This window comes from Poecilia formosa, unplaced genomic scaffold (assembly GCF_000485575.1).
Source record: "Poecilia formosa unplaced genomic scaffold, Poecilia_formosa-5.1.2 Scaffold147, whole genome shotgun sequence".
Classification (NCBI taxonomy): Eukaryota; Metazoa; Chordata; class Actinopteri; order Cyprinodontiformes; family Poeciliidae; genus Poecilia; species Poecilia formosa.
The window spans coordinates 868,810-885,434 of NW_006800086.1; the positions used below are offsets into that span (position 1 = coordinate 868,810).

Sequence of the window (16,625 nt, forward strand, 5' to 3'; positions counted from 1 at the left end):
ATTCCAATTTCACAAGGAACCTTTGCAGTCGTGAGGCTGCCGGAATAGCTGCTAACATGACTTACTGCAAATGGGTGCATTGCTATGTTAAACAGCATTATCAAAAGCATCGGCGCCTCCGTGAACTATGAAGGCATCCTTGAAAATCGCTGTTTGATAATGTCTCATCTCTCCCCGCTGTTCCGCAGTGTCTGTTTTCTCTTTGTTGAACATGAGGGAAATGGCAAAACTACATGCTTTTTAACTTCCTCTTAAATTTCCAGTTTTGCATCGCTTTGATCCCTCCCGCTGCGCACTTGTCACTCTTCAAAGCCGACGGTGCCCCGCTTTTGATGGGGAGAGGGGAATTCAAATAGTTTGATAGGCCATCCACACAAACATCCCAAGAAAAGAAAATGACACGGGAGGAAAATAAGAAACCCGGAGGATGAAAGAATTACAAGAGATGGGTTGACAAAATGGCAGCAGGAATTTCCAATTAGGGAAAATGTGGGACCTCAAGTTTTTTTTTTCTATAAGTCTCCAAACTTTCTCCTTTCTCCCCTGTCCCCTCCCGAAAAAAACAAAACAAAACAAAAAAACAGGAAAATACAACAACAGTCTTTGACACAAGAGTGTGGTTCTATGTGCAGGAAAAAGCTGTCAGTTTAGCAGTGTCATAAGAAGGGAATGACAATTTTAAAAATAGTCACACACTATAAGGCGGCCTGCGAGAGGGAAGCTGTGGAGAGCTTAGGTTTAATATCTCTCAAGTGAGAGCCAGTGACAGCCACCGTCGCACACAGTTATCCCTCATACTCATAAAGAAGCGCAGCCTGCTCTGTTATGGATCGGAAGCTGAATGGGAAATGAACTGAGTGCCGCACACTTCTGGGCTTCTGCTTTGTTCGTATTTTACTCCCTCCTTTTCATTTTGTGATCTCGCCACCTTTCCTGTCTGCGTATGTGCCGCCGTATCGGTTTATCCACCGTTCGCTCACGTTGTCCCCTGTCTCTGCCCCCCCAGGAAAGAAACAGTAAACGGTAAAGAATCCCATCAACACAGACAAGAGTTAAAGTTGCCACCAGAGGTTAAGCTTATCCGCTTTCTAACCCAGACAACTGAACTAAGAGGGGGGTAATGCTTTTCTTTATGAATTGGACCTGCTAAGGTAAGGTAAGTTAATTTCTGTAGCACATTTTCAGCAACAAGGCAATTCAAAGAGCTTCATATGAATTAGAAGGAAGTACAACGAAAAAACAAACCAAAGGAAAGAACAAAAAAAACAACAAAGAAAATGAAAAAGTATAAGAATAAGTAGTCCGTAAAGTCCAGTCCTCGAGAGCCACCATCCTGCAAGTTTCAGATGCATCCCTGCTTCAACACACCTGAATCAAATGACTGGCTCGTTATCAGGCCTCTGTAGAGCTGATCCCGGTCTGTTGGAGTAAGGATACTTCTAAAACTTGCAGGATGGTGGCTCTTGAGGACTGGACTTGGCCACCCCTGCATTAGAGGTTCCTCTGGATTCTTGTTCTGATAAAACTAGATGGTACTTTTCCAAGTTTGTTCTAGATTTGTAAACTAGATCTTGAGTTCAATGCTAAATGTTGATCTAAGGTAATGAGTAGTTTCTCTAGATAAACTAAAATTAGTTTCTCTGGATTCTAAGTTTGATCTAATTCCTGCTCTGGGTTGAGTGAAGTATATAAACCCGGTGCTCTTGTTCTGGGTCGCTAGATAAGTAGAAGTACTCCATAACTATAAGCTAGAAGGAGTTTCTCTGGATAATAATCTAAAACACATAAAGCTAGATATTGGTGTAAAGTAATGAGTACTCCACAATTTCTAAAACTAGACAGACAGAGCAAAGAAATGACACATCAGGAAAAATAGCCACATGTAGCAACATTCAGATGATACAAAGTGAAAGGCGGATTTAAAAGTAATAGACAATGTCTCCTTTTTTGTGTATTAACATAAACATACATCTGTAATAGACAGTGACCCTCCAGGTCCCAATCTTGATCTTGTGCTTGTTGGCTGTGGATGCATAAGGACTGAATGGTCTTTCAAAGCCACCCGGGAACCCCATTACACCCACTGGACCCCAGATGAAATGTCTCGTGGGACACGGCCATGGACTGTGCAGCCAAACTCCAATGAATCCCTTCCATAGCTCTGAGTTTTCCCAGAACCAAAACAGAAGCTGCTCTGCCCCTCCTGACTCACAGGTTTGCCAGTTTTTCAGACGACATCGATTTACGTGATGTGTTTGGCTAAAAAGACGAGTCAGGCAGAGGAGGCTTTTAATGTATGAATATGTCTCTGTTTAAAAAAAAAAAAAAAAACCCAACAAAACCAAGAAGTATTCTGGGTGCCTCTGGTATCACTAATAACCTTTGAATCAAACATTTTTAGAGCTGTTAAAAAAAAAGAAAAAAACCCAGAAAGATGTTGGATCCTGTGGCGGTTCATGTAAACGCTTTTGAAGTCGCTCTCTAAAAACCCAAAACAATCTGACACATTCTGCATTTCATTTATCGAAAACAAACCTACATCTAAGACGTTTTTCTACCCAACAGAAAGCAGATCAGATGCTCTCCCAATCGCACATGCATGAATAGCCCATCGTCACTGGCTCGACCACAGACCATTAGCCAGACGCAGGAGTGAAATGTAAGAACAGGGAGGGAGGCAATTAGAGAGAGAACAAATATTAATGGAAGTTAAGAAGTGACTCACAAACCCAATTATGGTATTAGCCAGGCAATTTAGATGAGATTTGCATGAAGCACAAAAAAAAGTGTTGAAATGTACTGGCAGTCTCCCTGCATTAACAATGGCATTAATACCCTGACTCACAGCAGAGAGAGACGAATAGAGCAAACAGCCATTCTCCTCTCGCTTATAAGGAAGGATGCTTTCCCCAAATGCAACGGGAATGGAGGGAGAACATGGCCGTGCTTTTGTCTTATCCACCTCAACAGTCCACAGACCCCTGGAGAGATTAAACTTGCTAAATTGGTCCACTTTACCGGCGTCTTCCCGGTACAAGGACGATAGGGATAGGTAAATAGAGGAAAACAGCCCACGAGATAATTATCATTGCAGGCATGGCTGGCTGCTGGAAGGCTGGCTATAGGGGGAAAAGCAGAGCATGAAAAGAAAACACTCATACGAGTCGAGCGAGCAGCAAGGAGCACTTTGCTAGTGCCGCGCCTTTCCTCTCTGCCTACCTCCATTGTCAAATCGCATCCCTCAACAGGAGCTACTGCCACACGCTCCCGTGGGAGACGTGCAGCGATGACAGCCTGGCCAATCAGCGGCACCCTGAGGCCAGTTGAAAGTCCTTCTGGCATGCCTAAGGCGAGCGCCGTCCAACCAATCAGTTAAAGGCCCGGCTTGAAAGGAGGGCAATGCTTGGCTTAGGGAGCTGCCAAGGCTGCCAATGAGCGTCCGGAGGGGAGCTGGAGCGGCTCGGAGGGAGGCTGCCAGGGAGGTCAGAGTGGACGAGGGGCAGACTGACAGTCATTTAGCGAGAGGCTGAGCTCTGTGTCACTCACGACACCACAAAGCCTTTGTGGTGCTGAATGGGGCTCTAATGGGACTGTCACCTTCTAATTGTCCGACTGGGAGCGCTCTGAATGAGAAACGGCGGAGCGGCTTCCAGGAGGGCGAAGACAACAGAGACGCAAACACACGAGCTCTCGTGTCCTCACGGAGAAGCAGACCAAAGTGTGTGTGCGTGTGTGTGTGTGTGTGTTCACACAGAGAAATCTCGTTTTAAAATGTTCGCCGACAGATTTCCATAAATTTCTCTTACAGGAGTAAGCTGCAGACTTTGTTTAGTCCAGTAAACAAACACTGTGGGTTTTATTTTATTTTATTTTTTGTAAACAAAGAAGCCCCAGTCCCAATCTTTTAGTGTTAAGATGTCCATATATTGTAATTTCAGATTAAGCTCGGAAAGACTCAGTCCAGTTTCTGTTTTAGACCCAATACTGACCGCTAGCCGTCTGGGTGTTTACTCCTGAAGTGTATATTAGTAGTAGCCAAGAAAGTTTTGCACACTTTTATAGTGAAATACAGACAGTAATCTCATACTGTCTCTCATTGTACGTAAACGGATGTTTGGCATAGGCCAATAGACGTGTTTGTCAGATTTTGGAACTTCTCACAAACACATATTAAACGGCTTCGTAACACTAAGATGGACATGTAGATATTATACAGTGGTTTTCTTTTTCATCTGCTCTATATTATTTTTTTAAATAAATGAGGAATGAAAAGTTGATTATTGAAAGTTAAAGTGAACAGCGAACAGACTGTTGCTCAACTTGCCATTCCTTGTAGATAATGCTCTACAGTTTACAAATTTCTCCTGTTTTTCTTTTTTTTTTTTAGTCTCTTGAATGTTTACAAGTCATCAGATGAATGCCAGAATCAAGATAATTTGACCAAATACAAAATTAAATGATGAATTTGTTTGTTCGGAGAAAAAATTGCTTTCCAAACCAATCTGGCACTATAAAAAAATCCCTCTAAACCCAATCCCTGGTTGTGTCGCTCTTGGAACCAAAAACTCAAATTACATGTTTGCAACAGCTAATAATCAGCCTTTCAGATCACTGTTGAGGAACTTTGGTCCACCACTATTACCTTAATTGTTTCAATTCAACCACATTGGAGGGTTTTATTTTCTGAGCATGGATAGCTTTTTTGAGATCACACAATACACAGCAACATTTCAATTAGATGAAAGTCTTTGACTAGGCCGCACCAGACACTTTATTTTGTTTCAGCATTTTAGTCATTTAGAGGTGAACTTACTGGATTGGTGGCCAGCAATGGGTTTCAGTTTGGAAATTTCCCATTTTTTCATTTTTTTTTTGTCCAGATTAAGGAATCATGAACACTGAAATACAAGATATAAGACCTGCAGTAAATTTAGAGGTTGTTCCTGGTTATTTTGTAGCAAAATTTGATGAGTTGTTGATGTCCTTTTGTGGTCATTCGGAGAGATCGGCCCCTTCAGGAAAGGTTCCTCCTTTTGTGGACTTTGGCTCTCATTTGGATTTTAACAACTGAATTTCTTATCAGGTCTTGACTTTATTTTAGACGGTGGAACGATGTGAGGGCTGTAGTCATAATTTTAGTCGTCTTCAAGTTGGTAGACCGGTTCCAACCATGTTGTTTCTTGATCCAATGGGTCATAGTGTACTCATTCAATATCTGCGTCCCCTCAAAATCTGCATATGCTGTTTCACATCACAGCATTTTTAAAGATTTAAAGAGTCCTCTAAATGTAAAAAAATAACAGACATAGTTTTAGGATACAATGATCAAACCTCACTGTGACAGAACAAGCAGCAAAGTATGAAAACGTTCAGAAGCAAGTTGTTGGGTTCTAAGAAAAAGTTTCTTCCAGTAGGAGCAAATACTTCCTTTGACATCATAAATAAATAATAAATGAAAAACTTCTCTTTTTTTTTTTTTTCTACGTGGGATTTTGTAAAACTGGAGTTTACACAGTCAGACTCGCCAAACTTGGATGTACTAATACTATGTGAAAGCTGCACTGTGACCAGAGTGGAGCAGTAATGTCTGTCATGGTGAGTCTTCAGCGTCTAAACTTTAATCGGGTCTACGCCGAGCAGCTATGCGGGATAAACGGAAATAACTCAACAGTTTTGGCAGATCTTTGGCAGAAACAAGGTTACAGAGCACTTTCCGCCAACAAAAAGTCAGGTATGTGGAACAAGATTAAAGGCGACTTTATTCCTGGAGACCGTGCTGCTATTCTGGATGATTCAGAACCCAGAAACATTCAATTTTGGGAGGCATTCTGAGGATTATGTTGGTGGGGGGAAATAGAGGAGCGTCCCAATTTAAGCCCAGAGTGAGACGTCATTTCAAGAAACTCAGTTTGCACCTTGGAGATGAGAGTTAAACCTACTTTCTGTGGTGAGAAAATGTCATATAAAAACTTTTTTTAAAGAAAAAAAAACAAAAAAATAAATGCATCTAAATATCACAGCGAAAAAATAAATCAAGAAAGTCTGGGTAGGCTTTGGAGCTGTGACCTCAGCTTCACACTGACCAAGATCATTTCCAGCCAACGCAAGGAGAGTTTGTTCGTACGTCAGTCAATCGACTCAAAGGTCAAAGCACTTTACAGAAAAAAGAAAAAGAAAATAAGTCCTAAAACAAAGCAAGACAAAAGAATACAAGCAGAATTTATGCAATAAGTAAAGAAGAAAATGTGAAATACCAATTTGGTTAAGATTGTTTTACCACTAGTAAAACACGTTATGGCTGGACAGGAAAGGCTGAGTAACACTAGTCCACTCATAAGTAAAACCACAAATTAAAGCTTTGATTTGTCCTGTTTTTATTTGACAAAAAATACATGTGTTCTTACATTGTGCATTAAAATTAGATGTAGAAATAGACTTTTGATTTAGAAATAGACTTTTGATTTAAAAATAGACTTTTTGTGGTTGTAAAAATCTAGACAAAAATTAGCAACAAGGTTTGTAATTTTAGCCTTATTAGTTCTGGTTCATAACTTTGCATATTTACAGATCAAGATCAATGACGTCTGATTTCAACGCAGCCACTAATCACACTATTTATTACGGCAAAAGATGTTACAACACACCAGGTCCCCCAGGAGAGTATAAGAAGCCCGGCCCACCACCAGGCACTACTAGCACCACCACCAGAAGAAGCACTTATTAATCAGAAGCCTTTTGAAAAGGTTGCAACAATTTTTTAAAAGACTTATAGTTTGTGTTCAGGTATCAATCTTCCAATCTTTCATTACCACATAATTATCAAGAGATATTTTAAAATTTTCTGTCAACACTAAACATTTTTAAACCAAAAACAAAAAAAGCCCCCGGAAGAAACAACGCCCCAAGAACCAACCATCGAGCTTAGCAAGTTTTCTGGGGGAAACCTTGCACTCTATTCCAGGAAGCCGTATTTGACCTCATATGTAGATAAAAATCTATGATGGGCAACCGTTCTTGCTGTTCTTGGTCAAAGTACCATGCTTAACATGCCATGTCTTTTTCTGTGCAAAAAATCAGGAATGCTTCTTTCTGCCTGTGCAACAAGCAGACAGAACGCCACATGAGTTAAGGCGTGCTTGTCGGCAAGGTGCGACCGGCTCAGGCTCATGGATGTCTTGACTTATTTTCAGCTCTCTCTCTCGCTATTGCTACCACTCAGCCTGCCTGCATCTCATGCTAAGTCAGTTCACTTTTAGATGGATGTAATAATAGATAAAATGTCTTACAGGTTCGCCTATTGTGGGAAGCATGCAGCAGTCACAATGCTGGACAGTTTGTGTCTGTTATTGACTCCCTGCCTGCATGTTAGTTTGTTTAAAGAAATGGAAACAGCAATGCTCCGGTAATAACTGCTGGTGGGAAAAAGTTAGAAAAGAAGCGCGGATAGACAGTACAGAGGAGGCAGGTATTTATATTCTCCTATTTAATGTGCAACAGCGGTTGGAAATCTAATATTTATCAACAGTGAAAAAAATGTGTAATGCACAGCTATCATTTACGGAGTTGCTTAATGGTGAAATTACTGAAACTGTATTAATATATCAACCTTTAGAAAATCTATAATTTTTAATTTTTCTATTTGGTTTTTTTTAATGTATTTAATTCCAAAGACAAACCAGTTCTATATAAAGAAAAAAAAACACCATCAAGAAGTAGAGCCTGTCCAAACTGTTTGGGGATAAAGGATTTAAAGAGGCCAAGCATTTAGCCTTGAGGAACTCCCAAGGCTAAATACTTGGCTAATAACTAGACTCTTAACTCAACAGAGTTAAATCTATGCTTGTTGAGATTTAACTCTGTCCAGTGACACAAAGCGTTTCAGATCTTCCAAAAAAGATTTACACAGCAGCAGAAATCCCCTTCTATTACTACAACTACCAACCTACCAGTTGTTAGCTTATTGTAAGATTTGACAGCAATTAAATTACATAAAATTGAACCGACGCTTGTGAAAAATACGAAAGCCCTTTGCAAGCATTAATTTGATTAAGCCCAGTTTTTTTTAGTGTGATTTTCACAATGTCCACACAGTAAGAGCTCACAGCCAAACAATACAAAACTGAAACAAAAAACAACCCAAAAACAATAAAACGGATTTGTATTTGAAGCTTTACTCTAGGGGCAAATATAAAATTTGTAATTCAATTTTAACGTAAAAAGGGAAAAAAATCAATTGGCATAAAATATTGTTTTAACTCAGTAATTTTGTACTCATAAATGAACATGTAGATGTTTATACGAGGAACACACAAAGAGCAGGCGCAAAGTATTTGAGCGCACATGGGAGGCAATAAAACTCCAGACAAAACAAGCGGATCCAAAAATCACATTATAATGTCATTATGAGCGGTAATGAAATACTCTGAGCGATATGAGATTGCAAATAAGCCACAGTGTTATCATTTTGGGTACTGGGCAAACAGCAGCGCAGACATTACGCCGAGCGCACGGTGGAGCAGACCTGTAATCCCGCTCACACGGATACATCATGTTTATTTTAGCAGCTCTGCAGAGTTAAAACACAATTAAAAAGCCGCAAATTCAATCTGCGTCTGAGGTGAACAGTCAAGATTTATCAAGGCGTATAAAAATAACCTTGGTGGCGGAGAAATGCAATCATTTGTTTACGTTTGCTTTGATGCGATTATACAGAACGAGTAATCTGTGATCATTTTGCCAACTCCACACCGCACAAACCAAATTAACCACCGGAATTACCATAATGAGCTGCTGCAACTAAGGCATTAAAATAGATCCTACACAGGCTCACTTAAGGGTGCGACTTAAAACTTATTTATTACGTATATTACGGTTTCATTTTGGCTGAGCAAACAGCAAACACTGTCGGCCTTTGCCGTGAGCTTGTGGAGTCACGTTTTATTGGAGCTGCATACAATGTGCTCAATTATTTTCTTCCCCCTTTGTTCATTTCCTCTTCCTAACTGCAGGTCAGGGAGGTAGCCCACTTTGTGAGGCCTGGTTAAATGAAAGGAAGATCTTTTCTCGCTCACATTCAGACTGCTTTCCATCAGTTTTGCCTCATTGGCCCCGGTGTAGGTGCTGCGAGGGGGCCGTCGAGATGAGAATGCCACAAATGGCCTGAAACTAATGTCGGCCTCCCTCACCCCTTCAGATTTACAAGCACAGACTTTCTATTTTGTATTTCTCTTTTTTCCTCTTCGTCTTCTTCTTCTTCTTCTTTTTTACTTTCTTTCAACCTGAGTATCCAACTTTCATTCCCTTTTTCCGTCTCTCCTCCTTCCCCCGACCCTTAACGTTCGTCAGTTTCTCAAGGAAGAAGTCGTCCCTCTGCCATTTCCCTTTGTGTCCACTGAACCGGAGCTGTTTCCACATACCTCTCCATTTCCAACACACTTACATCTGTCATGTCAAATTATTTGACAGCCAGAGCTCAGAAGCGCCTTCCATTTTGGCTCAATGTTAAATCAATGCCGTGAAAGCGGCGCGGCTCGAGGTTCTTCGTTACAGTGGCGCAGGTTCCCTTCCTCCACCTGCAGCGGAACAAAGCTCCTCCAAACAGCTGCTGCGCCGCAACATTTGATGTTTAATTTCTATGAAGAAAAGGAACACAAGAGTGTGTGTTTGTGCGTTTGTTTGTAATACCTGCTGTGGACCATTTTCCTGACACATACGACATTGTGAGGACCCACTGCTTGTGGGGACCGAAGCCTGGTCCCCACAAGGGGAAATGCTGTTTTTGGGTCAGGAGTTAGATATAGGACTAAGGTGTGGATTGAGTTTTGGTTAGAGTTAGGGTTAGGTTTAATCCATAGAAATGAATGGAAGTCAATGGAAAGTCCCCATAAAGATAGCCACACAAACGTGTGTGTGTGTTGTTACGCTAAATGTAAAAGAGTAAGTTACAGGCAGAGAATGATATGGATAATTGCTAAGGATTTCCCAGCAGGATGTGTGTGTGTGTGTGTGTTGTTACGCTAAATGTAAAAGAGTAAGTTACAGGCAGAGAATGATATGGATAATTGCTAAGGATTTCCCAGCAGGAAATTATAGGACGTTGCTTTTAAACTAGATCTATCAGCGTAATTAGCATCACAGTAACATCCAACCTCAGCCCAGCTGCATTAACCTGTTATTATTGTGGGTGTCAGAGATCTTTCTCCATTCTTACAGAATCAAAGCAGAGGCCAACAGGCCTTTCTTTTCACAAGCTGCATCCATCACTTAACATCCACAAAGATGAGATTAAACACGGGGAGCAAATGTTATTTATTAGGTGGTTTCTTAGAGAAGTTAGTTGCTTTTTTTAGGTATCAGATTTAAAGGGGATGAGTACATAACACCACAATGGTGATTTTTAAAATTACAACCCCAAAAGTAATTTGCTATAAAAACAAAAGTTATTCAGATTGTTTAAAACAAAATTTAAAGGTCACTTTTTCAACCTCAAAAAATGAACTTTTGTGTTATATTTATTATAAAAAAACAAACAAAAAAAAAACAAACAATATACTTATAAAAACTGATGAGTCATCTGTTATTTCTAAAACAATATATATTTCTAAATTCCACACTTTACAAATGAAACTGATTTTCTTCAACTCAAATTTCCACATCCTTTGCTGAATACAATTTTAAACAGTTTGACCACACACCCCGCCTCCATAAATAATTAAAGTTGATAGTCCAAGGTTTCTGAAAAGCTTTCAGTCATCCACCTGTGTGTTTTTGTAAAGCTGCACATTAGCGTTAGTCTAAGAGTCTTTCTGCGTGGAGTTTGCATGCTCAGTTCTCGGCTTCCTTACACAAACATTTGAGAAGAAGCCAACATGCTAACCTGACAACCAGAAACATCACTATGGGGTTAAGTGGTTCATCTAAAATACCCTTAGGTGTGGCTGTGAGTGTGTGTGCATGAAGTTTGTCTTGTGTTGTCCTGTGATGGACTGGCAGGCTTCAGTCATTATGGTCCATCATGTCAAATCCTAATATGGACTATAAGGCGCACTTAAAAGCCTTTAATTTTATCAAAAAACAACTGTGCGCCTCATATATATTATCCTTGGGTAAATCAGCTACGGATTAATTCTGGTTGTGCTCACCGACCTTGAAGTGATTTTTTGTGGTACACGGCACTCACAGCGCTCTGTCAAACTGTTTTAGCTACATTGCGGCTACTATAGTCGGGAGCGTCGTGGAGTAATACGCACTGTGCTTTGACTGACTGACTTATCCAACTGTTTTGTTTCGCTTAATGCGCCTTGTGGTCTGGTGCGCTTTATATACGAGAAAAAAGATCGAATGCAGATCATTCATTAACAGTGTGAATTATAATCCAGTTCACCCTGCAGTGCGGAAAATACGGTAAAAGAAATCATCACAGTGAAGTTAGTGACCAAATGTGAAAAACTAAAAGAAGTATGAATACTTTTACATCTGATCCACCTGTTTATGAAGCTTCCCTCGAGAACTACACCTACATCCCATTTACACTCTAACACCGGCGGGAGCTGGTGTGTCTTCAGGTTCAGACTTTAAAGCCTCGCTTCCTCTGAGCCCGGCGTTCTAAAGCTCAGAATCTCCCTCTGCTGCTCGCCTTCACGCCGCGACAAACCACAGAGTTTTGTGGCAGGAAGAACTGGAAACAGACAAATTTGCAGAGCAACAGACTCATCTGCCCCCATGCTGCACGGCTAAAGGCCGAGGCGCTGCTACAGGACAGCCGGCTTGATAGAGTTACAGACCCACATTAAAACCAACCCGACCTCAACGCCGACACGGCCCGCGCCTATAAAGGTAGTCACCTGCAGCTTAATCCAACCATCAGACACCCGACACTAAAAAAAGGGGATGAAAGAGGCTCCACTTCTCCAGCAGGGCGCGACAATTTTGCACCTCCTGTGACACTCCGTGGCATGATGGTGTGTGTGTGTGTGTGTGTGTGTGTGTGTGTGTGTGTGTGTGTGTGTGTGTGTGTGAGTACGTGTGTGTCTGTGCGCACAAGGGCGAGAGCGTTCACGCATTGGTGGAAAATCTGCTCACTTGCCGTCACATTGGTGAAAGGCGATTTTCCGTAATCCCGGAGTGTAAGCCATGGAGTACAAATGGGCGTAAAGGACTATGTGTGTGTGTGTGTGTGTGTGTGTGTGTGTGCTACTATTTTTGTGTGAGTCAAAAATGTCTCCAAGAAGCTGCCTGTCTGTGTGGGTGACTGATAAGAGGTAGAGTGTGCAGCGATTAGAGCAGTGAGAGCAAAGAGCTAAAAAAATTGACACCTCCATGAGAAATTAATTTGGAGATTTTCTCCACACCTTACAGCCACTGGATATAACTCGGCATTTGTCTGATGCCTGTTGAGTTTAAATTTGATCTTTTTTTTTTTTCTTCCAAGTTTTGTTCTGTGGTTGTGTATAATTGAGTTCTTTAAGTTTCAAAGACATCCTTTTCAGAAGCAAGGTCACGCTTTCGTCTAAAACCAGTCTTGGTGAAATGACAATTACCTTTTTCTAAACCAAGGAGTGTTTTCAGAGGTGGAAACGGGAAATGTTTGGTCTAACTACAAGAAAATATGTCCTTGCACATTGATTGCTTGAAAACCACCTGTCTGAGATATTAATTATGTGATGCTAGATTGTAAGAGCAGCCATGGAACAAGCAGGAATATCTCGTCAATGCAACAAGTATAACTTTATACGTCTCATGTTAACATCAAATCCTGTTTACCTTTAACACTCAACAGCCAGACCACCGGTGGTAAAGATCATAAATACCGACTCTGCGCTGCAATTCAACACTGGTACACCTCTGTTTCCTCTTTTCACCAATGACGGTGTAGTCATACAAATATCAAAAGCACTTTTTTTGACTCAAATATCCGTCCTTATGAAGATGTACTATCCAGTGTCAGCAAGCACAAACATACTCAGCTGGTTTCCTCGGTCTGTGACGACTGAGTAAGTCCAAGATGGACGCTATACCCATTGGATCTTGATCGGGGTCTCTAAGGTTGGGAATGACAAAGAGGGCTACACCCTGGACAAGTCAGAAGTTTATCAAAGCACTAGTCAAGATATTTACAAGACAAACAACTATACATGAATCCTTAACCACCCACAATGAATCTACAATTACCAGGTAATCTTACATCCCTGTTTAACTTTTGGTGAACAATGGAGTACCTAGAGAAAAATAAAAAAAAAACTTATTATTCATTTTAGCTATGATTGGTTTAAAATGTGTTCTGATTGAATAGTACAAATGCATCATTTTATATAGGTGCAAAACTAATTAGTCCAATCATGATGTGCGTTTTCATAAAACAACCCTCTCCTTCAGATTACAAATTTATTACGAATCCGATCAGAATATTCGGTAAGACTTTTACTTGAAGGGGTGTCCATAATGCTGACATGACACCTGCCATGAACACGAAGAAGTCTTTATGGATGTTTAGGACTGTTGCCATGAAGTGTCATTTGGTAAATAATGACACTTTTAATACAAAGTAGCTTCAAAAGTTGCATTGAAAGTGTCATTAGTTACTGAATGACAATTCATGACAACAGTCATGAACAACATTCATGAAAACCTATTCACGTTCATAACAGGTGTCATGTCATGTTTAAGACCGTGTCATGTCAGTATAATGCACACCACTTCAAATAAAGTGCTACCGAATATTCCAATTGGAGCATTTATGTAACTTATCAGTTCTGATTACTTATGTCCATGTAAATATGAATACTTAGACATCACAATGGTGTAACAGTTCATGTGCCTTGAGAACTGCGTCATGGTTTTCACTCTCTGTCATCTTAATGGTGATTACGAATAGGATTGCAAAGCTGAGCCACTTCAAAATTCAGCCTCAAAATTAATCTCCACTGTTGAAAAAGTATCACAACAGGAACCATTTTCAGCAAAGACTAACCGGATCTGGGTTGGCTCAGTTGGTTGAGCACCTGAACCATGAGTCACGGCTATAGTCATCGAGTCACTGCTGTCAAGGGTTCAATTCCTGGACCATTTGCTGCGTGTTTTCCCCCCTCTCAATTTACTGCTCAAAAAAGGTCACTAAGACTAACTCACTCTTTGAAAAGGTCTTAATATTCATTAGAGAATTTGAATCTGTCATAAAATACAATAAAAGGCTTTTTTTTCCCTTATCGCTACTGATGGAAAAAAAATAATAATAATTGAAGCCCTGCAGAAGAATCATGTTTAAATGAACAAATGTGGAAATCCAAATCAAGCTGTTAAATTGTCTGGGGACGTTGTACACAATGGCAGAAAGAGTTTAATGGGAACATCAGGGATCTTCAGCAGGATGCTGCGCTTTAATGAAAGCCTCCTTCTTCTGCTATTACATGGGAAAAATAGACACTTAGTTCATGATAAAAAATTAAAAAGAAACAGTTTGCCAGCTGTTTTAACAAGCACAGAATTCCCACTCTTCAGTAATCCTCAGGTCTGCAGCTCTGAGACCAAGCATCAAGTGGGTATTTGTCTGCCTTCCAAGCATAGATTTTTTTTCCCCCCCTTCTCCTTGTCTGTTGATGCCCCAAGGCCCAGAATACAAATCATTTGGTATTATGATGTAAAACTGAGTAAAGTGCAGTGTTTTCCCTGTACCTCCCCTGCGTGGCAAGTAGAAAATACCAGTAAAATTGTGTCTCTTGCCTGGTGGTGAATGAAGAAGATATGATACAAAGACATCTTCCCCAAGTTTTTTTATATTCTATTCTTCCCATAGACCTAAATAAGTCCTTTGAAATCAAAGACGTTTCAGAGTGCGTGTTCGAATCGGGTTTTCTCTGTGATCCGATGGCGCGCAGAAGTTTTCCGAAGACAAAGTTGTTTGCTAAAAATCACACTGTCACTCACCCTGACAAGCATGTGTGGGAAAGGTCCTCGGGAGTTTTCAGGAACATTGATAGGTGGGATGACCCAATCTCTCTTCTGCCGCCTCAAGCTGTTCGCAGAGGAACCTCTCTGATGTCTCCGAGAGAACTTGATAACCCTGGGTTGGGACTCCCACACCCGTGACAGCATTTCTTCAAAGCCAATCTGAAAAGAGAAAAAAGAGAAAGTGCGTTGTGAATCTTGAGACACAGCAACCAAAAAAAAACAAAACAAAAAAAGCAGAAAAATCTTGACGGCTGATCGGTCCTGAGGGGAAACTGGCTGGTCAGAGAGTCAAAAATGAGATCCCTTTATGACTAGAACTGCCAGGTAGTACTAACAACAACACTCTTTGGTGTGAAAGTTGTTACTAAGTACAACAAAAAAAAAAAGATTGAAAGTGTGTAGTGAGGTGGTTAAAAAGAAGAAGAAAAAGAAAGGTGTAACAATTTCGGATGTATTACTTAAAAAGTGAAGCCTGTGGTTCATTCAGGCTGCGAGAGAGCGAGACAGAGCAAGACTTCCAGCAGGTAACAGGAAGGCTGAATGTTGGGTTTGGAAATTTCCTGCAGGTATCTGACCATTGTCCTGTGAGTTTTAAATGAACCACTGCTTCCAACAGACCTGGGTCACATGGCCGAATTACATCCAACATGTAAACCAAATCTGTTAAGTGTTCTGTATACTTGGACACTTTTTAAGGTTCATCAGTTTAACTGCTTGATACCACAAAGAGTGAATTAACTCTGTGTTTTCATAAAACTGCTGACATTCTGGGATTCTACAACCACTTATCCAAAAGAGAGAAAAAATAACAAGGGTGCTGCACTTGACTGGAGATCAGAGGAAAATTGACAAATTGGCTCAAGATCATGAAACAGAGTCGTTCAAAACACTTGTTACAACCACAGTATGCAAAAATAAAATCTATGAACATTCGAGACCCCCACATACACGGGTATACTTCACTCCATGGAGGTCGAAGCGTACTCCATGCAGATTCAAAAGTAAGTGAGTTGCTCAAAAGTAAACCACTGCGTACACAAACTTGTGTCACACAGCAAACTGTTTGCATCAAACTGTTTCAAACTGATGAGATCGAGAATCGACGTAACCAGTCGAAATGGTGCGTATGAGCCGGACTGCCACTGGAAAAGAAACAAGGTTAAAAGACACAAATTCCTTAAAATAATGCCACATTGCTTGTTTCAAAACCCTGAGCAGGAAACCTGAGCCAGCCGGAGGCCCCACCACTCCTACCTGAGACGGTGAGTATTCCTTCAGACTGCACCGTGCATGGATGCGCGAGCTTTGTTTACATCCCTGCAGGGACGTTTTTAATTTAACGTTTCCTTCAGAAGGAAACGTTAAATTAAAAACGTCCTGCTGAAGACTGAAACAAATGAGGTATTCCCCCCACCCCCCACCTCAAGTAAGCCTTTCTTGGCATGAAACAGATACAAGAGAAACATCTGTCTGATAATGAGAGGAGTAACCTGCAGTTTTGTAATCATCCCAAGATGAAAACAGTTTTCTTCAAATTGTGTTGAAAGCCTTAATATTGTTTTTGGTGTTTCAGACCACGGAGCTTTTTTCTTTTTTTTTTGTTATTCCCAGCTTATGTTTAAGGCGTTTGAAAATCTCCCAGTGTTCAGCTCTCATGTAGGAACGTATGGACGGATAAA

At 40.7% G+C, this 16,625-nt stretch overlaps 1 protein-coding gene across 3 annotated transcripts in view; it reads right to left on the reverse strand.

Moving 5' to 3' along the window:
* Positions 1-16,625, reverse strand: part of LOC103145804 (cadherin-4-like) — a 307,601-nt gene that overhangs the window by 79,977 nt on the left and 210,999 nt on the right. For all 3 annotated transcript variants that reach the window (XM_016677075.1, XM_007563401.2, XM_007563400.2), the window contains one exon: positions 14,923-15,105. In XM_016677075.1, the coding sequence (XP_016532561.1) occupies positions 14,923-15,105 (183 nt within the window). The remainder of the gene's footprint in view (positions 1-14,922; positions 15,106-16,625) is intronic.